Below are 23,676 nucleotides of genomic sequence, written 5' to 3'. Positions count from 1 at the left end.
TACATGAAAAACACACAATATTGTGCATCAGGGACAAAAGTTTTCTGCTAATAACCTTCCACTCAAACTAAGGCTTGGTAAGTAAAGCCACATGTTAAACAAACTAACTAGTTTATTTACTAGTTTATTAACTAGTAAAATTCCAAAACAATTACTTTGAAAGGTTTCTAATTAAAGTGCCAGGAATTACGACTTAAAAAGTTCTCTCTTTGATGATGTTGTGTTCCATCAACAGTGTTTTATTTACAAGGTGGGAAAATAATAAATAGGCATTCTCACCTTTTGAAAACGGCCGTTTCAGTTTTAGCATCTACAGTTAGGCTGAGTGTCTCCTTCATGCTGCCATTCATGACTGTCTCAGTTACCTTGTCTGCATTTTCCACATCATCCTCTCCATCTGAGCTGGCCTCCATAGCAACACTTCCTGGGGCTACAAGTAGAAATAGCAGTTATTTAATACTGCTACCTTTCAATTTCATGAGCAAGCACATAAGCCAATATAAAAAGAAMAGTATTTTTACAGTTTTGCATACTTTTTGAATTCTTCCTTACAGAGAATGTCACATTTCTGCAAGTGCCACATATAGAGAGAGAATGAGTATTACTTACAGATGGCTTAAGAAAAAGCCACAGTCTGTAACTTTTTTTCATTTTGACTGACAAAGGTTACAGCAAAAGTTTTGCCTAAACAAGGCTTTAGTAAGTGATGAACAATTTTTCTGYACAGTCAAATTCATTACAAGTTTACACATTACCAACATGACACTACATTTCCAAGGACAGACAAACCTTGGGAAATCCAGTCTGCCTGGACTTCTCACCTGCACTTTTGCTCTCTCTCGTAACAAAAAAAAAAAAAAAAAAAAAAAAAAAGCTCATCAACATTTTTTTGTCCTTTTAACCAGCTCATCCATGTAGAACAATTAGTGCATGCGTAGTGAAGGTTACTTAGAAAGGCACAAGCAGGAAGGAGAAATTTGAACACATTGAGGCTGCTGGCTTATTGCCACACAGGACAAGACTGGAGGTTACCACTCTTGGGCATCAGCTCAGCTAAATGCTGACACAAGTCAGAGGATTCTCTAACAGAACACACTTTGTTTCTAGAGCTAACAGTAACACTAGCTCTGTTTTAAACTGGAAACTATTTCAAATAGTTTAGAAATTATTTGACAAGTCACTATTATAATCTTAAAAGTTCAGGGAGATTTTTCTTAGGTACAACTGGTACARTCAAGACATCTGCAATTGTAAATGCAGTTTACTTACTCTCTAGCTGCGYTGCAAGAGTAGTTACATTTGCACTCAAGGGATCACCTGGATCTGTGTTTGTTTCCATTTCCACAGGAGAATTACTTCGCAAGGAGTCTTTTGAGCTTCAAATACAGTAAAAAAGCTTTAGAAACATTTCTGAAGAGCAGAATGAAGTGCTCTTAAAACAGTATTAGCTCTCTATAAAGTAAAAGCTTTAAGGTCTAGGACTCTACTGAAACTGAATTACAGCAGGTTTGTTTTTAGGCGTCTTGGAAAGACATACTAAATAGAAGTTTGGTAATGCAAAATCCACCAGAACCAAGCTGAGGATGCTTGATGGTCATTTTATTTTTACTTACTTGATTTAGTTACATTACAAGCAGTAGTGGACCCGTCCCTGGTAAATAYGGCACAAAGGTGTCACCAGCTCTTCACATTGTTTCCAAATATTTTTAACTGATTTTCTAAATGCATTTTTTTTCCAGCTTGATAGTTCTCTTTTGAGACTGCCAATGCAGTCATATATACGGTATAGCTACAAGTTTTTCATTCTAAATTAACTCGGAAGACAAGATTTGGCCCCTTGAAAAAAATCACTACAGAACGTCTCTTCTATTCAGCAACTCCAAGTCTTCGCTTTTTAGGCCCTTAATTAGATTATTAATTTACCAGCCTCAAGCATAAAACAACACCATTTTATGYTGGAAAAAGTCATACTTTCATATCTGAGCTGTTTTAATGCCCAGACAGAAAGTCAAAAGCCAAATACATCATGAAAGGAAAGTCTTCTGAGATGGAATCAGTTCTTGACTGCCAATATTTGGCAATTCAAAATTTACATCTATTTGATTAGGTACATACTTCACAAGGCTTCAGCAGAGTGTAGAGTTCAATTCAAAAAAAGAACAGCATTATCTTGTGTTCTGTCAAAATAGTGCAGAACTACTTAACCTAGTTATCACAGCTGCATAACTAGATGAAATAAAAAAAAAAAAAAGAACCCAACCTAATTGTTTTATAACTCCACAGAACAGAATCTTCAAGCGTTTTGTAACCTTTACATTTAACAGTTTATTTCAGTCTACACTAAAAATAAATAATAAAAAAATTACAGTCCAAACTGGTCAGAGACCAATTTATACTGAAGGACCCAAATGTTCATAAAAACACTTAAAATGATGACACTAGCACCCACCTATCCTGCAARGGGAGATCATACAGACACATGCTGTTGGAACACAAGGAGTTCTTCAGATACTTTAGATACACCTTGTATTCCACCAGAACATAGGCTTGTGTGGAGATGGGCACCCCAAGAAAACCAAATTCATCTCAAATTCTTACCTCAAAGAGGATGTGAAGTCAGAAAAGGAAGCCCAGCCTGTTTCTTTAGCTGGCACAGGTGCTTCAGTACTCCACACAGCAGAGCCAACAGAATCCAGACTGGCACCATGGGCAGTCTCCATGGGTACATCGAAGTTTGCTGACCAGTTAGGTGCTGAAAAGCCACCATGAAGTTCATTAGGAACTAATTTCAAWAAAGAACATGAGTGCACATATGCCTACCACACTGATTCTCTCTATGTACATTCCATAAAGAGAAGCAAAAYTCATAACTAGACTTCAAAGAACATGCAGAAAAATCCTGTACGTCCTGTTAAAAAATGAATGTATTCCCTAAAATAAAAATTCTGCTAGTAAGGCAGAATTTTAAAATCAGTGACTCAGACTACTCTGCTAAAAAATACAGTTTATCTGAAGAACAAAACTAATAAAATGTATTAGATCACAAGTATAATCCCACTTTATCCTTAAATTAACATCAACATCTGTTACCATTTCTCAAAACTGATTTCTATAATAGCAAAAATCTTAGGAGTTTTCATCCCTTTTTCAATTTCTTCAAATAATTTCTCATGCACTAACACCACTGCTARGTTTCAGAAAAGTTTAAGGCTTTTTACAACTTAAAATGTTTATTGGTATTTTAAATTTGGGAGCAACTGTGAATAGCATCTAATTTAGGATAGGTCAATTCAAAATACTTCACCTACCCAAGGGAAACATGTTTTTCATTAACACTTACATACAAAAAAACAGGCTGAAAAGGAAGCTCTGACTAGCAATTAGAAATTCCAACCCAGGCAGATATGGGAGGAGACCCACATGGATCAAAACTTGTTTGACACACAGATGCCAACGACACCAATCTGACAAAAGAAAAGAAAACCCTTAACTTTTCCTTCTATTTTAATTTAATTCCTTACAGTCTAGATAAACACAGGGCTTTTACCTACAGACACTGCCAGTTTAACAAAAGCCAGTTTAGTCTTGAATTGCATGTGAAAACTCTTCAACCAATTACATCAGTTAAGATTCCACATAAAGAGTCTCCTGATGTGTATCTTTCATTCATATTTGAAACCAAAACAATGCAGRTTCACTTAGCTTCTGCAGAAAGTCTTTTAAAAGAGCATTGTTAGATGAAAAGCTGTCTGAATAGCTTCCAGTAAAAATACCCTATTTTGGGTTTGGAGATTAACAACCTATTAGGTTTTGTAGGCATTCAATATTTATAAATGAGTACATTYAATCCTCCCCTTTTTAATTACTCCTTTTTTAACTCTTGAAGAGTAGAAACATGCATTTTAGAGAGCATAATTTAAAGACATGTAAGGAATTCAAACTTYCCAATAGTTGCATGCTCTGTTGCAAGTGGGAAAGACTACTTCAAGACAGGCAGAATAAAAGCAGTAAATGAGGAAACCCCTAAAGAATTAGGCTAGATCTAACAATTTCCTATATCCCAAAGCAGCAGGGAAAAAAACTACATACGTTCACTTAAGTCTACTTCCATTTTGTCCTCTGTATTGGTGTGGGATTCGAACAAGTCTTGTTTAGTTCCATCCTCTTCTTCAGAATCAGTACTTTCTTCACTGTCTGTACTGCCCGAACTTCAAACACAAAGAAGAGTTTATATTCTGTTTTTAGCATAACACCCTGGGCACAAYGAAATACTGCAGTTTCAGGCTAAAGAGAATTACAACAATTATTTGTGACAGATTACCTGAGGTATAATTTTTAGCTATTAGTATTCCCCTCATTTCTCTCTCAAAAAAACAAGGTTTACGTTTTTTTCACTTGATCACATGAAGAGGCTTTCAGCAGACATCAAGGGAGGCTGCACAGCCCTGAGTTTTGGGGACAAGATGCTCGTTCCACTCAATGCATTYTCCTATGTTCACAGCCACTGGTTCTGCAGAGCAGACAGCAAGGTCTACCGCGRTGTGGAGCTGGGCTGCCTTGTCCAAGACAAGGATGGCCGGGCAAGTTTAAAAGGAAAGGGAAAAAACACACAGCAGGGGAAAAAGCCCAAACCAACAAGCTATGAAAGCCAGAGTGCACCTTGTGTAAATTATGGCTGGAAAACAAAACACTAGAGCCACATCTCCACTCACTTCTCCACAGAATGGAAGTACTTAGCTATGTTGGACAATCTGTATTAACAGACAGATCGAACCAGAGCACAGGTGCGTTACTGCAAGCTTGCCACACTGCTGCTTGGATGAGAAACACCCTTCTCACCTGGAACGCCTCTGGGACTCTGGTGTAAATGCAATATGTTTTTCTTCCCAAATGTCTTCTTCATCAGAGCCACCATCATCGAACTGCTGTATCCGCTCCTTACAGCATGCCTCAAATAAGGCTATATTGCCCTAAATATTGAAAAAGTATAAAATCCACGTTACCATTATGAAACGTCTTGAAAATATATGACTATTCTGAAGTGAATCTTAAGTATTTCTCTAAAAGCAGGAGACAACTGGAATATCTTAATTTAAAACTTGCCAAGAAAATATGCAGAGCTGCTTGTTTTACTTGGCTACTAACAAGCTGAGTAGACCAAAGAACACTTAGGAGCTTCCATCATAAGAATAGGATGAGGTAGTGACCCCAAAGAGCTTTCCAGATAGCCAGAGCACAAAGTACTCCCAACTTTTATTCTCTGTAGTGGGGGGTCATTTTAGCTCAACCAACAAATAATGTCAAGATTCAGAGTCTCTGTTCTTATTTTCCCATCACTACAATCTCACTGAAGATTTAAATAGCTTCTAGTCATARAACTCCAATGCGCAATATGCACAAATCAGATCTAAGCCCAAYCTTAAACCCAGCAATACAAATTAGAAACAGTTCTGCTTAATACTGATCAAAAAGAACAATAATAGTGTCTTTCAAATCTCATGATATGGGAATAAGGTAGGGAAATTATTTTCCAGTAATTTCCACATAAAAGGAGTAAATATAACCACTGCCAAAACTTTGAGGTCATGCCAAAGTTAAAAGTAYTTTTTCTGACAATACTGGAACACATACTTACACTTTCATTAGTATTGAGGGTAAAGTTGATGTCCGAAACCCGATCAAAAGAAACACTACAAGAAGAAAAGAAATTCACTCAATAAAACAAAATTTTCTCTGGTGACATGAAGACATTTAATTTCTCTTTAGTTTCTTACTTTCCAATAATCTCAAAATAGAAGATAAAACACAAAGTAGCCTCCAATACAAAACAGTCAAAAGTACACAACAAGGAGGCCTGACATTCCCATGATTTTTCTAACTGTTAAATATTTTAAACAAAACCACCAGACATTGCCATCTATAGTTAGGTGTAAAGATGCAACAAGCCTAAACAAGCATAACTGAAACTATATACCCAAACCTCAAATCCTATACTGTTATGCACTGGAAAAAACCTAAGCCTAAAGAATGCCTAACCTGATTAAAGTGTACCATGATACAGCTCAAAATCCTGCAAATACCTGCATCTGCAGTTCTTATATATTTTAACTGATTTCACACCTCTATCAAAGGACCTTCTCAACAGGAAGGGACAAAATTWAAAAAAATATCAAAATCTGTTTCCTACCAAAAGAATCCCACAAGTACTTTTATTAACCAATCACTGAAATATTTTCCCAAATATCACACTACATATTAGGCTTGACMCATTTTACATATGAGAAGAGTTAATATATTCTTTGTCTAGCCAGTTGCACATTCAGCAGAGTACAACTAGTCTTCCTCGAATAGTCACTGCATTACAAAGTAGGGAAAAATGTAAGTGGTGTAAAGGAACCTAAATTGGAAGGGTGACTGTATTACCATGCAAGCCACCATCTGAATTACTGTACAACAGTATGCAGGTAACTTAAGAGTGTAACTAATTCTTGCACAGAGGGCATAACTTTAAAGTACCTTCAACTACAGTTTAATTCAACTCATGAATACATCATCAGTGTATCTGTCATAAATCTTGAGACCTTTTTACATAAGTAGTCATCATCTTTCTACCAAGATAGCAGACTTTCAAAGGCATGAGCTTATAGTAATTCTAACTCSTATCCTTGCCAAAATGCACTTGGTTCTGACAAAGTTAAGGAACAGCCCAAGTTACCTCCCCTAACATTATATTTTAATCTCTAATCTCAGCAGATTATGTGGTATAAAAAGGTAGTAACGCTTCTTGGACGGAAGACACAAACAGCAGTCAGACACCACTTACTAAACCTTTCTTACAGAAGAGAACGGAGATTATTATAAAAATACCATTCTAAGAATCTTGAAGTAATGGTTTTTATTCCTATCTGCATGTTCTGGTATCCCAAACCATGAAATCTTACAAAAACCATGACCAATTCTATCATCAGCAAGAACCTCCATTCTCGTTTTTCCCTTTATTGCATCAGCTCAGTTATGAAGAAAGAAAMCGATTTTTGTAAGGGGTGTATTTTATTGTGTGCTGGTTTTTGTTTAGYTTGTTTTTTTTTCTAACCTGACMAAGACTGTTCTCATTTTCCCATCTTTCACTGTATTTGCAGAAATAAGTCTTAACTGCATTGACCTTATGAAAAAGGTAGATTTACAATGCCCTTCCTTACTCTCCCCTACMGAAAAGTACACCCTCCCCTACAGAAAAGTCATGTTCTTCCTGTGATCTTTTCCACGAAAACTTAGAAATASAGCTGTTCATCTGGTCATCWGCAGGAGGAAAAACCCACTTTGACRCAGACAAAAAGTGAAAAAGTGACCAAAACAATGTCAGCTCAACAGAGCGCCACTGCTTTTAGAAAGCAGAGTTCTAATTCAGTTTTTTATTCTCAAGCACAGCAKTCTCAACATTGGCACAACCAGGAAGTTAGGAAAGTAAGAGAAGCTGTTGCTTTCCTCTGTTTAGGGAGGTGTCTATCMATGCACACAGATGGTACAAAAAGACAGGACGGATTGGCAACTGCTTCACATCAGTAAATGCTTGTACTTATCAAGCCAAAAACAAAGAAAGAAAGAAAACTCACAAGACTATAGCCAAAGCCAGTGTAACGTTATACTCACTTGCCAATGTCATCTTGATCAGCAAACTTCTCATCGTTGAAGCCAAACTGGTCAATAAAATTGGACGTCATTTGTTGCATCTGATAATCAGAAAAGGCCTGGCAACCCCAGGACCAACGACAGTGATATAATGATTCTACTAATACTCTAAAATCTATTTGCCCATTTTGCTTCAAAGAAATAAAAGTCTATCTAAACTAAACATAAAAGGACAGGAAAATTATTTCTCTTAACCTCTGAATTTTGAATGGTAGCATCAACTACAACCCTACTTTTATCTACTAATTTCAAAACTAATCTAATGGCTTTCACTAAAAAAGTTAAATCTGTAATTTAATCACATTAACCAGCACCTTTTCAAATGCACCCCAAAGAAACAGAGAAACAATCCAGTATAGTATTTAAAAGAAAAAGCTATCTTAGCTCAAAATAACATGAAGTTATAAGTAATAAAAAACAGAAAAGAAACCTATATATAGATACTAACACACAGCTGCATATTTATTACGCAGGTGTCACTAGCATTATCAGTCTTGGGAACACACACCAGCAGCATCTATTAAATATCTAAAGGAGTGAAACCACTTAACATTTTACATCTCAGTGCAGTGTCACTAACACAACTGTGCTGTTTTCTTAAATAAAGATGCCAGTGTCAACTGCCAGCAGATGGCTATATACACTAAGGTACATGTGGGCAGCATCTCTCCATAACAACAGCTTTTTTCTTTTATTTCCCAGGACTATAATTAAATTATAAATTATTACACATTCTCTCGGGACTTTTAATAATGTTATTTCCATGTGTAAAGTCAGCCAAATTAAGATATTTTCRGAAATAAAGCTGTCGTGTCAACTCTCTTGGCTTCTTGCCTGGGTAGCTGAAGGGACACAGTATGGTGGCAAAGTTGAACAAAGTGAATATGGAAAGAAAACAAAAGAACGATCCAAAAACCCCAAGTTTAGATTAAGGCACTATGAAAACTGAAGGAAAAAGAAAAWATATATATATATATAGAAGGAGGAGGTTTACAGCAAGACAAACTTGAAAGAAGCAGCACTGGACCATCTGCATTTCTCCAGATTAACTACCTGGAACTGCTGGGATTGCCTAGGCACAGCAGGTCACTAAGGGGATGCATGAAAAGCACAGAGATATTAGAAGATCTTACTTTCTCACTAAAGCTGCTACAGATAGCACCCAACTCAACACGTTTTTATATAGGTGCACCTTACAGGTACAAAAACACTAAATCAGATAAAAATGCATCAGATTCTTTAAGCTTGAGCCACCACCCACAATTCACATCAGTAAATGCTTGTACTTAAAAAATTAGACAAGCAATTACTTACTATAGAAACTATAGAAGATTCAGAAAATACCAAAGCCAGTCTCAGACTAGGTAGTTACTACACAGCTGCTAGTGTAATCTGAAAGATTTTGATTAGTAACCCAGACAAATAATGCCATTTAAAGYATCTAATTTCATCTAAGTGATTACTGGCAATCTTGTGTCACAAGACTCCCACTCTTTCACTACCAGAAAACGAATTCAAACAGATGCATATTATAAGTTTGGTAAGACAGAGCTGTGTGCATGCACACATGTCTAAGTTTTAATTAAAACTTTTTAGGTTTCYAATTACTTGTGAGAGAAAATAAAAATTCCACTGCTTTTTGAAAAGTGTCTTAATTTACTTTTACAGCAAGAGCAACTTACGCTATCAAAAGAATTCAACTCACCTGCTGCAAAGAAGAATCCTGTGAGAAGCCAGTTTCTTTGAAGTCTATTTCATCATCACTGGAAGAATGAATGTGGCAGGTAGTAACCTATACAAAGAAACTGGGTCATTGGCATAATGTACTCATTTATTTCAGATAAAAAGGAATTGTTTTAATGCTTAGTATTTCTATTCTACAAAAACTGGGGAGTTTGGAGGTAGGTTTTCAATTATGTTTTATTATGTCAAGTACATTCAAGCATGTGATTATGTATCTAAAGAGCTAATTAGAGTTATTTTTTATAAGTCAGACTAAAATTCTTTCTTTTTACATGATCCTTCTCCTGGTCTTGACCAAGAAGTAGCATCTACCCAGAGGAAAAATAACATTCATCTGGAAGCACTACACACTTGTTTGCACTCACATGCTCCAGAAAAAATGCCTTAGGTAGATCATTTGGTCCTGTTCACAACTTGCACAGTTTCAGATGAATTTTCTATTACTTCTATTTATACCTGCTAACATTATTCTGCAGTTAATATTTATGTTGAAATAGCAAATTCAACAATTAGTTAGTCTTATAGTCCAAATAATATAGGACTAGTGTAAGCCAATGAAACCACATGCAAAGCACTGCATTCCTAGAGAAGCCAGGTACATTAAAATTCATGAACTGCTCTGATGACATTGGAAACAGCCTCTGCTGATTAAAGTCTCCAAGTGATTACTCCTAGAATGTCTTTTTAACATGACTACACAAACATCTTCTACTGGAATTCAGTGTTTTTCYAGAAKTGTAATCACTACAACTGAATGCAGAAGACAAGGTGCACAACAGTATGGAAAGTTAACTTAAGCAAGGTTAGTAACGCAGGCAGCGGAACGCAGGTGGCAATCTTCTGTTAAACTTGTATTGGGTTATTCACACCCTGTAGATAAAGCAACTAACACCAGCTCCTGCACTTTTAAGTTTGTACTCTCAAGCAGACAGGAGTTTTCAAGGACACTACCTTGAAGAGATAAAGAAAACCTCATTCTTGAAGATTGCCTGGGATTAGCTACATAGGCATTGAGCTAGCTAGCTATTACAAGCTGATCTTCTGCATTATGCCTGCACMAATATTAATGATATGGCTTTAGTTGAAAAGTAAACTAAAGAATTGTCAGTTCCATAGCTCAGCAGCTAGAGGGACTGCACACTGTATTTTTGAAAGACTGACAGTGCTGCTGACAAAAAGAAACTGTAGTCCAAGTAAAGCAGCAGCAATTTTCATACCTTACCCACCACTACTTACCAGATCCACTGTATTCCTCTTGTTGGTTTCTCCTAAAGAGCTTGTGCAAAATGTTTCCCATCGCTCTCTGACCTCCTCTGGAAGCTCTAGCACAGGAAACAAAAAAACCAAATCAGTTTGACACTATTAACAATGAAGCATMATTTAGTTTTCAAATGGTCTTTTCTGCTCCCCTAAAATACTGGTAAGAACATATGCATCCTCCTAAATCCATAAATGTAATTCCATCTAGCAAACAAGTCCAAATTATGCAGGTTAGCATCTCCTTGCATCTACTTCAGGAAGCTTTGACACTGAAAGAAAAATATGTAATCATTTGTTTAAGGATGGCTACTTTAAATTGAATGCTTCAGAAATAATCCAGCATTTTCTTCTTTAATCYACCAGCTGCCTTCTAAGTTTGGTTTGCTTGATTTCCTCAGCATTTGATAATAAAAGCCCTGAAGATAAAGTAAAGAGCATGAATGAATACCTTTGATGAGCTGCTGGACTAGTGTGCTATTTGGGCCCTTATCTGTACTGTGCACAATGCAGTTTGCTATCCTTGTCAGGTGACCCATGTAGCCGTGCCTTCTTCCTCCTTCAGCCCTGCAAGAGACAAAGGGAGTTCAACTGCCTGCACTCAGAGCAACTCTGATACTCCATGCTGTTATTAACACTGCCAGAGTCAAGATGTTACACAACACAAATGAAAGGGGTTCTTAAGTTAGAGTTGCATCCTGAAACCAAAGGTTCACAAAAATACTCAAGAACTTAAGGTATCAACTGGTTTTTCTACACCGAGCCAGTTTAGGAGACTTAACAAGCACATAAAGTACYAAGAACCAAGTGTTTATATTGCTTGTGCATGTGTGTAGAAATCAAAATGCACAGCATTAACGAAATAATAACAGAATTAGCAACAGATTAAGAGTTTTTAGGAAATTTCTGTTGCCAAGAATAYTTTGAAAAACCCCAAAACACCAAATTTTCCCTCAGAGCTTTGAGCATATGATCAAAAGGAAAAAGTATTCCTAAGTGTGCTTTAGGATTTCAGGGCTTCTTAGCATTGAATTTCGCATACCCATTCAAGTTAGGGTCATTGCTTTCCTGAAATTTAGGAACAACATTTRCGTGCTTACCAAAGATAAAATTGCAATGCCCTTTGAATATTTCAGATAKAACTCCTTTGCAGAAACAGGAATTGCTAGATGTTAGAGGAGTGCTCTGAACACCTACTATCAGCTGGAACCATCCTAAATCTGATCAAATGGTGATAATGAGAGGCCCAATCTGAACTGATTTCCCATCATTTAGCTGCAAGCCAACCAGACTTTTGCTGCAGTTTATGGGCTTGTGATTTAAACAAAAACCAAGAACAACCCCCTTACCCATCTAGAAAAACCTCCCACGACTGAAATCTTTGTACAGGGACAGCAGTTCATTAAGTAACTCATGTTATACAAACAAAAATCACRTAACTTTATTTTACACCATCAATATCTAACACATGAGGTAACTGAAATTATGTCTATGCAAGATACCATGAATTGAACTACCACACTGTTTTCAGAACAACTTGAGACTCCTGTTTTATTCCCTCGATTGCTTAAGTAACAAGTACATGCAAAACAAGCAGCACATGATGATAGCAAAAGCTATATTTCTAATACAGAATATGACACAGAGTGCTCCTATTTCACAAACTAGACTGACTTGTCATTGCCTAGAGAGGAAGTCTGGAATACAGCTGTATCTTTTGTTAGCAAATGTTTATTAATCCYAGCAAACCAAACAACTTTTTCTATGTCAGATTTTTACCAGAAGAACGCAGTCACCCTTAAGTTTCTAGAGCTACTTGAAATAATATCGATAGAATATCAATGGACTAAAAAAATATCCATTTCCTCAAACAGCTAGGCTAAAAATACCATTAAAGATTTATCTTTTATAGTTGGAGCCATACTTGTACGAAGAGGTRTGAACACACACAACTTTGCACAACCTAAGGTTTGAAACACTATTTTCTTCATTAGTATTCACAGACATGAGACTAGATATTTAATTAAACGATTCATACGGTAAGCACTGAATCAAGAACAGTCTTATCCAAAWAGAACTTGAGTTTTAGGTTGGAGTTAGAGAGAAAGATTCTCATAGGAGAGAAATATGAAAAGTTAATTGCCAGTAAAGTTGGCAGTTCKCCATAACCTCAGAAGAACTGTTAAAAAATAGAAGACATTCAGGAGAGCATATCCTCTACAGTTAAAATTTAGCACATTCCTTTTTTTTGTTATCCCCCTCTTCACCATCCYTATTTCCAGGTCAGTTACATTAGCCATATTTTTACTATCTGATTCACCTAAGATAGGAACAGGAATGTTTAGGGGAGTGGAACTCTCTTAACATATCATCAAACCAGCAGCACTATCCCAGTTAAYTCAGTATTTTGACAGGTCAGAACTAATATTTACTCAGTATCTCCTGAGCTGAAATGACGTATGGGCCTTCAGAAAACTTTTTACCACCTCAGGTGACTTAGGAYTTTTTCTCCTACTACAAAAACGGTTTCAGACAATGTTATTTACTTGAAGCTTACATCCTTTCAAACACATAATTCTAGAATGTATTCAATTGCTGAGGAATTGGCTTTTAGTATTTAGGAGTCTCATGCTCCCCAGTATATGAWATGCTCCATGTGTTCACAAATAATTCTCAACTGCTTATTGGGGAAAATATGTCCYGTCCTCTCAAAACTTACAGTATGATTCTGTACTCAAACATGGGTAAACTTTAAAAATCATAATAATATCTTATACATGGCAAGAATGACAACTCTTGTGRTCTCAAATGGCCACAGGAGAAAGAAACTGGAATGCTACCAGAAAGTAAAAAGAAAGCTTTAACCCAAATGTTAACATACAAATGATTTCAGAACTGGCTAGATCACTTCTGAATTGGTTATAYATTCATTTCACAACTCAACTCTTATTTAGACAATTGCAGGGAATGAGAAAACTAAATACTCACTGTTTCTTCTCATTCATCTCCCACGCTTCAAGTATTCTTTCTATTAATTGGCACTTAAGGAAGAGCTGTCAAAAAAGCAAAATATGCTTAATAGCATGAAAGTGTTACACTACTTACGTATCTTGCAGTTGATACTAAAGTCTACAACACAACTAATTTCAGATTCAGGATATGTGATTTCATTAAAAGGTTGAAGTCCAGAAGCAGCAGTTAGACCACAATCACAAACCTAAAAGCTAAACCTGTATGAATTCTGCTTTTTTAAGTGCTGAGTTGTAGTAGCATAAAGCTACTGAAATAGCAATTTTMATTTTTAAAAATAAGAGGAACTTCCACGAAAGTAAGCACTTGCAGCTTCACATGTGCTCACTTTGCGACAGCAAAAAAAAACTACTCTATGGCAGTTTCAGGTTTAACACCATGAACTCACATTTTAAGGAAAATCAGAAAGACATTCTGCATCATTCTAGACATTAAGGAAAATTGGGGTCTATTCTACGGAAAATTAACTGCATGGAAACAGGAAAATTTGAGACTTACAAAACACTACTTACATGTTTCAGTAAGACATTGTCCCCAGTGGAATCCTGATCTGTAATTGTGCCATTTTCTGTGTTTTCAAGAGGACTTGCAAGAATCAAYGCAATACAGATTTCTACTTGAGTATGCAAAAAGTTATTCCATGTATACTTAAAAAACATGTCCTGAAAAACAAATTCACCGAAGTTTTCATTAAACATAACGAAGAGTCTCACCCACCAAATAATTTTAATGACTACACTGAAAGAAATTCTTCAAGTTTTAYACTAAGTATTATTGTGCAAGAGAAAATTGTGACCCACAAAACCAGTAATTCTTAGGGTTGCCATTACCTGAATGCAAGGAATACTATACTGGATCAGAACAAGAACTCAACTGTAACTGGATTTATTACAGGCATCACCAGTAATGCACTTTCAGACTACAAAGATGGGGAGAAATAATGCTCCCCACTTACATTCCTTCTGTCAGCTGCAGCCCAGAAAAYCCCAGAGTCAGAAGTGTTATTTAAGACCTTAGAAGTCCTTGATTTTTTCAAGTTCACTTAATCATCTATCTAAAACACTCTTTCATAAATGTGCTCCTCACTTCAGTGAGATCCCTTAAAAATTGTATCTACTTGTTTCAAATCTACCTTCCAAAAATTTCATTCTCCTTTTATGGAAGGCTCCCTAGAAAATCTAGAAGCAGTTTAAGACCACTAACAAAGCACAAGACAAATACTGAGGCTGAGATACAATAAGGTGTCCATTTAGTTATGTTCCTGCTTCTCCCCATTTTGCCTCTTAAACATTGGAAAAATTTTTTTCAAGCCTAGTTATTTTAGGTTACTCACTGCAAAACTGAAATAATTGCTTGTCACTGGTAAAATATAATGAGTTCTGGAAATACGTGCAGTGATTGGAGAAATATTGAACWATTTTAGTCTTATTCAAAGTACAGTTAAAGGTCTTCAATCTACCTTCAGTCCTTCTAAAGTAATGACATTTTCCTATAACTTTTCCTAAGTCTGCACAGAAAAGCATGTATTGTTTCAGGAAACAGCATGAAGCATCAAGGTTCTTATGGCTACAATTACTTTTTTCCTTATGTAAAAMCTGCAACAGAAAAGTGCTTAGCTTAGCTTACAAAACAACCTATTTACAAGAACATACAAGTATTCATAGTGTGTATGCTCCCATAGACAATGGATCTAGGAAAAAACTTCAGCTACCGTGAAGTCAGTATTTATATAAAAGTTAATACCTGTCTGCCAAACCAACTGTGAACAAAATCTGAGATGAAAACATTTCAACCATACTGTATTGATCACTCACAGGAAAAAGGGATTTTTGACTCAAATGGAAGAGAAAGTATTTACACTTTAAGCTTGCAGCTGCCTATTTAGCAGCTCACATATTGTATTCAGAAACTAGCTAAAGTCCTACATGATTTGTGCGTTGTTTTTTAATCAGCCAACAATYTGAATTTCTTGGGTGAACCAAAACACAAAGAATACATCTGCTACAGTGGAAGAATAAGGTAGGAAGTACTCAAAGTACACATTCACATTAGCAAAAGTAATGAGTTACATAACTAAGTTTGTTGTATACCACTTTGCTTTTGCTTTAAGGTTTGAAGGAGTACAAGCCACCAAGAATAATGGTTCCTGTATRGGACACTGCTGAGATACCATTTTGTAGGCGATATATTAAGTGAGGAAAAWGGGCTTTGAGGGAACAACTTAGGAAAAAGATTTAAATAGCAACAAAGCCTTGAACATGGCTGAAAACTCGAGAGCATACAGTTGAAAGTAAGTTTATTTAGGAAACCACTTCATGTATTTATGAAGGTATAGCAAGTAATAATTGCTCAAGTGGTCAGAGGAAAGTACTGGCTTCAGATGGATACATTAACATCAAAATCCAATATTAAAAGTTTCTAGACCAAGCAACAGAAATGACAATACAAGGTTGAAAAGTTAGGTTGGAGAACCATCTGCACTGACAGAAAAAAACCAGAAAATATCGTAATAGCATTTAATAAAAATAAAGAAGAYGGCATGAAGTTCTTACCAGTATGACTCCTATGCTGTTAAGTTCTATAAGCTCCTGATTCACACTGCTTGTATTTGTCTGTAAAAGGCTAGATATTAGTCTAATGACATTTAAACGTGTGTTTCCCACAGGTGGATCCAGTACACCCCAGGTTGTCTTCATCACACTTTTCTGAAAAAGGCAAAAATTCAATACATAAATCATTAAATAYCTTTTAAAATATCAGCTCATAATTACTACATACAACTGAGTAGTGYTTAAAAATAGATATATTTAGTCCTTGAGCAATTGTCTTACCTTTATCCTGCAAAAAAACCCTGTTTTTAATTCCAAAAACTGCAGTTTATTTTAATTCCACAGACAGAAAGCACTAAAACCAGTCACATGAAAGCAACAACTTCAAAAAAACTGATTGCTAACTAGAGACAGCATGTCAAAGTAGATGAAGTCTACTCAACCTTGAAAGGAATTAGGAGATAGGAAGTCCCTAAGAAATGATTCTCATTCATTAATCCAGCCATATACTACGTTGCTACAATATATATGGAACAGTCAGGTGGACAGTCTAAACACATTATAATGCCTCAGCAACCCTAACTTCATATACTTAAAAACAATTTCATTAAGCAACAATCATCTCTGATGTCTTATTTTAGCTGGTTAACAAATCAGAACTGTTGTGACAGTGTCAGCCAAGAAAAATCAGTGGCAAATACGCAATGAACAGGGGCATTTATAATGAAAATGTCTTAGCTTAAGRCACACACACATTTTGACAAAAGGACCAGTACTGCCTTCTGGAACCCTGCTGCTGCCTSAGCACTACCACCCTAGCCTCAGAAAAAAGATAACTAATACCCTGCTAGCCCATTTAGTCCATTCTTACACAAGGAACTGCCATTYAAAATTTTTTAACTGGCACTCAAAATGAGCAACAGATTCAGTAACTTCACCAGATGCCTTATTCAAACACTAAGTCCAACCATYAGAAAATACTCAAGTATCTTATGTGACCCTGCTTTTACTGCAATATACACCTGAATGTTGCCATGCCAAAACAAATGCAAGTTTCTTTGCATTTTATTACTTCTTACACATTCATAAACTGAGTTCTCATATTTTTCAGGCTAAAACAAGCTCTAACAATACCTTGACCCCCTAACAGGTATTCTATACACCTCTGGTCTTTCTGTGAACTTTGGCCCATAGGTCCTTCTCTGTTAAAATCTGCAGCACCCAGTTCAGAGTGCAGKGCTCCAGCTGAAATTCTGACAGTGAAAATGTGAGTGGAAAATTTAAATGGATCACAGGTAAACTCCCTAGTTATACATTTACAGTAAGTTGCTCAAATTAGTTTAAAAGCCCTAGATGTGCATGAATGCCTAGAGTGCAGGGATATGCCATGGAGTTGGTCTACRTGGTCCTGGGAAAGTCAAGAGAATTGCACAAGCCTAATGTGGGCCATTCCAAAGTTCCAAACAACTGCAGCACCTATAGGCCATGTTTCCTACCCAGATAAGATTCCCAAGCAGAAAATAGGACCCACCTTGAAWATATATAGCAAATCTCTTTTTGTAGCTTTCAGAAAGAAGTAGTTGCTGCAAGCTTACTTTGCTAATTAAACAAAGTTTATGCTGGAAAAGTACAAAACACTGCTGTTCATTATTGTTTGCCTGAGCCAAAGCTCACAGCAGGCTAGGAAGTAGCCWGAAAGTTGTCAGACTGGGTTTTGTTTGTTATTATAATCTGCCTGAAACAGACACATAAGTGAGTCTTGCTTTAATTAATTTGGTAACACAAGATTTCACTTACTTTTGGAGGCTCAAGCAAGAGCTCATGGAAGGATGAAAGTCGTGCTTTTATGGCTTCTAAAACACTTTTGTTGACAGAATATGTGGAATTGCTCATGCCTGGAGGACAGATCTCTATATGGCCTTCAAATCTAAAATGCACATAAGCAAAATCTGATAATTAGTATCAAAACCAGCTGTAAAACGTATTTGAAGTATATAACAATTCTCAAAGGATGTGAAAAGAATGAAGTGGCAAAAAATGCAAAAGCATAGGGTTACACATACATAAAAATCAAGTGTAACATAATGGCTGAATAAGGGATTTTCCCAAACACTAGCCCTAGTATTTCTAGGTTTATTGTGCTTGAAATCCCCAATGCAGTTTTGAGATTAAAGATTCCATTTTGATTTGCTTTACTGAAGCAGATAAAGAGCTTCTATTTGTCTATCCCAAACAAAATAAGTTGAATGTACCAGAGAGATCTGTTCAGCAGTTTCTCCAAATGAAGTTGCARTAACATTACAAATGTAATAACTTTTTAGAAGTCAATATTCAGTCACTGTACTTATATATGTATTCTATTACTCTATTCCAGAAACAAACTGGTGAAATGCAGTTAGTCTGATCTGTCAATTGGTACTTACACCAGCTTCTAGAATAAGCTGCAGAAAGACCAGTCATTTGGTGTAAGAGTAGTAATACCAACCACAATTACTTGATTTGTATTTTTACTCCTTCGACTACAACAGGCCATAGAAATGGTTTGGTCACAAGCACAAAGAAGGCACTTGCTACTGCAAGCATAAACCAAGTGAAGTAACAACACTTACGTCTGTCGTCTCGTCTCAAGTAAGGTCAATAGGATTTGGATTGCACTGACTATTGCAGATTCATTTTTTTCTTTATGAAAAATATTAGACAGAAGCTGTTCTATGATTTCTTGTCTGAAAAGAAAAGCATCGGCATGAGAGGACCTTAATTCAGGATACAGCTGTTAGCAGAAGTAAGTCCCATCTGCCCACATAAAAAACAGGACAAGGGAATACGGGACAATCTTTGGCAGAAAGATACACTTATATTAACCTAAAACCAGTAACAGAGCAAAGCCAAAGTCTCTCATATTTAGTCTGCTAACCTCCACATGTAAGATCCAATTCAACTGGACAACACAGGAAATATTTTAATGAGACTACTCCTCTCCCACATTCCCCACAAGAAAGTCCTCCAGGTGTGCTCTGCTKACTCGCCAAGCTGTTTTTCATTACGCAAACAAAAGATAGGTAGCAAAGAAAATTCATCTGAAAAGCAGAGCTTGCCATTTCTGAAGTTTTTCAAGGGCAAAAGTTAAAAACTATATTTTTTATACAGAATAAAATGAAAAACTCAAACCAACTTACTTCTCTAAACTTGCAAGCAGAGGATCTGGTTCTGAACTGTTCTGTACTTGTAACATCTGGTCTCTGCTTAGGCGAATAATTTCACAGAGTGACTGTGATGCATTTGAATGCCTCTGAAACAGAAAAAAAGCACTTTTCACTGCAAGAGTAATAAAATGCTCGACTCTTAATTCTTCAGTTAAAACATGTTAAAACTTCAACACGGACAAGAACTCTCCTACCAAAACATTAGAAYTGGATCTTCAAAGAGCACCAAGTAYGCCTAAGGCTTTGATACGGATCTCAAAAAGRGGGCAGAGAGGTCAACAAAACCACAAACTCTCACTCAAATAACCACGCCTAAATACTGAAATYAGCTTACTGAAAAAAGCAAGCAGCAAACAGTAAAACCAGCAGTTCTAACACCGTGTTGTGCAGATGAACAAATAGACCCAGGAGAGTGTCAGACCAATACTTACATCTTCATCTTGAGACGGGTGTACAATTTCCACAAGCCGCTGGATAATTCTCTCTTCATTTAGCCACTGTAAAAATGTTTGGGCACGTTAATAAGATTTTTCCCAAGTGAACAAATTAAACGAGTTCATGAAATTGAAAGTACCCTCTTAACAACTGCCACAAGTTGTACTGTCAATACTTCTAAATAAGGATTAACAATACTTCAGAAAAAAAAGTAAAATTTGTTCAGAAATGTTACAGTAAAAAAAAAAAAAAAGCCTTAGGTTAATTTAAGAAAACTTCAATGCCAAAAGTGTGTTCAGTAAGGTCCAAAACCACTTTAAAATTCCATCTGTCAGGTACAAGTTAGATACTAAAGACCAAAGAAGAGATCAGCCACTGGGGTTTCAAATTGTCCCCGGCAGCACTGGGGTTTCATTGAAAAAGTATTAGCAGGTCAGAAAAAAAACAACAAAAACAAAACAAAAACAAAAAAAAACTCCACAAACAAACAAAACTCCACACATCTAATTTCAGCATATTTAAGAAATAAATTTAGTAAAGCCAGCAGAAATTAAGTTCAGCTTAGAGTTCACACACATCAGATAAAAGTTCTGAGACACTTTACTTACATTTAGCACTTCTTGCCGGGGCTGTGGAGGTTCTATGCAAGTCAGTAGCCTGAGCAACAAGTCCATGATAGCAGAGGTCCCTATGTGCTTAATAATGAGGTCTACAAAATCATGCTTCTTCTTTAAAAAATCCACAATCTGCAAATCAAAAAGTAAGGTTACATTTGCTCCTCTGCATTTTACATGATAAATTACACCAACTACTTTTAACTTCTCTCTCCTGCCAAACTGACAAAATAGATGAGAACTTCTCAAACACTGCTGCAACTTAGAGTAACAGGCAAGATAAAATAATACACAGGTAGAGAACAGCAAAAGTGGCACAGGGCAGATCCATACTACATGCAGTGTGTCCTGGGCCTCCTCTCAAACCCARCTTACTGACCATAACCTACTTACAATCCAACACACAGTCAGGCWGTCTTTTTGATATGATTAGTCTCACAGCAGGGATTTTGTGAGCAAAACTTAACATAGCAAAACTCTTACCACAATACAAGCAGTATCTCAGGTTTGAGAGTCAAGTCACTGCAGTTGGTTACAGTACTGGCCAAATGCACTGAGTAAAACAGCATTTCCGAGCAAGGACACCAAATGTTTCTCGCCTTGTTGTAAATTCTTCACACAGAGTGAGACTCACTATCATTGATTTAAGTTATTTACATTTGCTTCTAACAGCAATAAATGCAAATATTATGTATAACACTCAGTTAAGCTAAGCCAAAAGGTAGGCATTCACTCACTGATTGCAAAAATAGCTCAGGCAAACCTGAATCAAATGCAYCTTACTCATCCAAGTGTGCTCTTTAATCCTGTGCATAATAAAAAGGTGTCTTCAGCTAGTATGGAAGCTGAATGTTCTCTTTTGATTTTGCTGCTATCCCTCATACATARTCTTAAAGCAGAATTGCTGAGTACTACAACTTTATCAGAGCACTTGTTAAATTGGTGAGTYTGCAAATATTTACCTGTTCTGGTTTTCTGCTGATAAGAATACTTAACACCTTGCTGAAGAAACTGGCAAGTAGAGGGTTTAGAGGAGATTCATTTAAGAGGAAGCTATACAGTTTCAGGAGTAAGGATTCTTCTTCTCCCAACCTATCATTGATCTGTGAGACATCTGATGTAAGCAGCTCACATGATATGTTTGGGTATCTGGGGAAAAGAAAAAAAAAAAAAATTATCCATCACTCATACTTCAGAGCTCTCATTCTTCCAGCTCTGAATTCAGAACCTGGTAAGGCATCTGACCAAATCTTCAAGCAGGGTTGGTCTACACTAAAGTAGCACAATAATACAAAGTAATAAAACTGCACATTCAGCCTATAAGCTTTGTTTTCCTTTAACAAGTGGACTATTTTAACCTTCAGTAGCAATGGAACACCAGCAGGGAAGCTGYGAAAGGAAAGAGCAAATTTTTATTTTAAGATCTATTGTTAAATCCATCTGTTCAAGTACAGACCTCCTATTTGCTTCAATTTCCAACTCTACTAGAAACATTTACAGGAGGCCGGGTTTAGCAAAAGTGGTTTCTGCAACTAAGGGTGTAGCCTATTTCACATTATTTTTACACACCATTTTAGGAAAAAAAAGCAGCTTTCTGTATGGACAATACCAAAATATGCCAAAAGCAGAAGAACTGCTTTTATACRAATTGCTAGATTAATTTTGAGTTTGAACCTTCCTAGCAAGTCAGAAATCATGGCCATACTCTGGAAAGGAAAACATCAGCATTTAGACCCTAAGGACATTCTTCCAAGGAGTACCACTAATCTTTTAATATAYATCTCTAAAACATCTTACAAGTCAACAAAACAAAGCTAACCATGGAGCTATACTACCCAAAAAGGGGTTTTCATATATTAGAACTATTTATTTTAAAGTTCCATGAAGCACACAGACTTAATCTAAAACACAGTAATATTGTACTACACACAAGCACAGAGGGATTCACATGATCAATTAATTAGATTAGATTCAGTTAATCCTCTTTCCACCTTCCAAACCTCCCCCGACCCCAAAAGTTTTCCTACTTATATCGGATTTTTTCATCCATGTCTTGAGGTGGCTCTTCAATAATAAATGAAACTAAGTCTTCCAAACATTCTGACTTCAGCAGAAACTCTATAAGTTTGCGATTCTGAGCCTTGCACTCCTGTAGAACATCCTCTTCATCCATCAATTCCTTCAGTGTTACATCTTCTCTCTCTAGAAGTGTATCTATGTGCGATGACGAATGGAGATCAAATTTCCAAAACATGCTGGTCTGTGTTAGAAGAACAGCAGTATATTAGCAGTAGCAATTATTCTAACATCCAAAGACAAGAGTTAGGCAGGGCTTTACTTACAGGAAAGGAACATGCTAATCTGCATTAAAGAAAAAGGTATAAACTGAATTTGCTTGTCCCAGTCCTTGTTTTTAGTCTACACATTGAATCAGAGATTCCAAACAATTTGCTCAGCAATTAACAGAACTGGGAGAAGATGAAATGGACAGAGCAWAACTGCACTGAAGTACCACCCCCACCATTGAAGAAAACACCCATAAAGGTAGAGAAATTAAAAGACTTTTAGCTTGCAGGCAGCACACTTCAGAGTGCAGGAGCTAATTTTAACACTACACTAATTGTACCTGCCTCCCTAAAATTGATGGAGAAGGAACAACAAAGAACAGCAGGATGTGTTACACACACATCAAGGGCAGWGTTCCCAACCACTGAACCACTGTAAGGGGCTGTAACAGATTTRTAAGAATGAATAACTTTACCTTTTCCTATAAAATGCCTTGGCACCCCTATATTAATTCTGTTTCTCTAAGACAYCTTGTGAACAGTTGCTACTGAGACAACTGCTATCAGAAAGAAGTATTTCAATCTACAATATAMCCAGTAAATTCTTGCTTTCATCTCTCATTAAGCTCAATACAAACATTACATTTCCCTGCCTCCTGAAAACAGGGCTTTTACATGACATTTGACCTCTGACATGGTATTAACTGGGCTTAAATGAGTGCAGATTTTAAGYAGACTGAAAAGAGATACTGGAGATACTAGAACACAGTAAGAAAAATTTTTGTTTCCATACAAGTGAAAGCAGCATTTTTCAGAGCCATTCTTAAATAAGGAAAGAAACATGCCTTTTGCTCCTTTAGTAAATGTTTTC

The 23,676-nt window shown here is 36.4% G+C and overlaps 1 protein-coding gene across 6 annotated transcripts in view; it reads right to left on the bottom strand.

The window, feature by feature from the left end:
* The window catches only part of PPP6R3 (protein phosphatase 6 regulatory subunit 3), a 56,212-nt gene that overhangs the window by 12,790 nt on the left and 19,746 nt on the right, over positions 1-23,676 (bottom strand). For 4 of the 6 annotated variants that reach the window (XM_057371500.1, XM_057371497.1, XM_057371499.1 and 1 more), the window contains 20 exons: positions 22,548-22,780; positions 21,483-21,669; positions 20,515-20,652; positions 19,903-19,968; positions 19,445-19,557; positions 18,878-18,991; positions 18,066-18,195; positions 16,272-16,424; positions 14,232-14,381; positions 13,678-13,742; positions 11,141-11,256; positions 10,669-10,754; positions 9,395-9,481; positions 7,651-7,748; positions 5,636-5,690; positions 4,840-4,970; positions 4,090-4,208; positions 2,599-2,752; positions 1,270-1,376; positions 280-430 (listed from right to left, as the gene is read on the bottom strand). In XM_057371500.1, coding sequence (XP_057227483.1) covers positions 280-430; positions 1,270-1,376; positions 2,599-2,752; positions 4,090-4,208; positions 4,840-4,970; positions 5,636-5,690; positions 7,651-7,748; positions 9,395-9,481; positions 10,669-10,754; positions 11,141-11,256; positions 13,678-13,742; positions 14,232-14,381; positions 16,272-16,424; positions 18,066-18,195; positions 18,878-18,991; positions 19,445-19,557; positions 19,903-19,968; positions 20,515-20,652; positions 21,483-21,669; positions 22,548-22,774 — 2,447 coding nt within the window. In that variant the 5' untranslated portion in view covers positions 22,775-22,780. Of the gene's footprint in view, positions 1-279; positions 431-1,269; positions 1,377-2,598; positions 2,753-3,340; positions 3,465-4,089; positions 4,209-4,839; positions 4,971-5,635; positions 5,691-7,650; positions 7,749-9,394; positions 9,482-10,668; positions 10,755-11,140; positions 11,257-13,677; positions 13,743-14,231; positions 14,382-16,271; positions 16,425-18,065; positions 18,196-18,877; positions 18,992-19,444; positions 19,558-19,902; positions 19,969-20,514; positions 20,653-21,482; positions 21,670-22,547; positions 22,781-23,676 lie in introns of those variants that run through there. The other 2 variants (XM_057371501.1, XM_057371503.1) reach the window with 2 other exon arrangements.

This window comes from Malurus melanocephalus, unplaced genomic scaffold (genome assembly GCF_030028575.1).
Source record: "Malurus melanocephalus ecotype Western Australia unplaced genomic scaffold, MMel_1.1 scaffold_147, whole genome shotgun sequence".
Taxonomy (NCBI): domain Eukaryota; kingdom Metazoa; phylum Chordata; class Aves; order Passeriformes; family Maluridae; genus Malurus; species Malurus melanocephalus.
The sequence above is the reverse complement of the archived record's forward strand: the minus strand, read 5'-3'. Positions and strand labels throughout refer to the sequence as shown.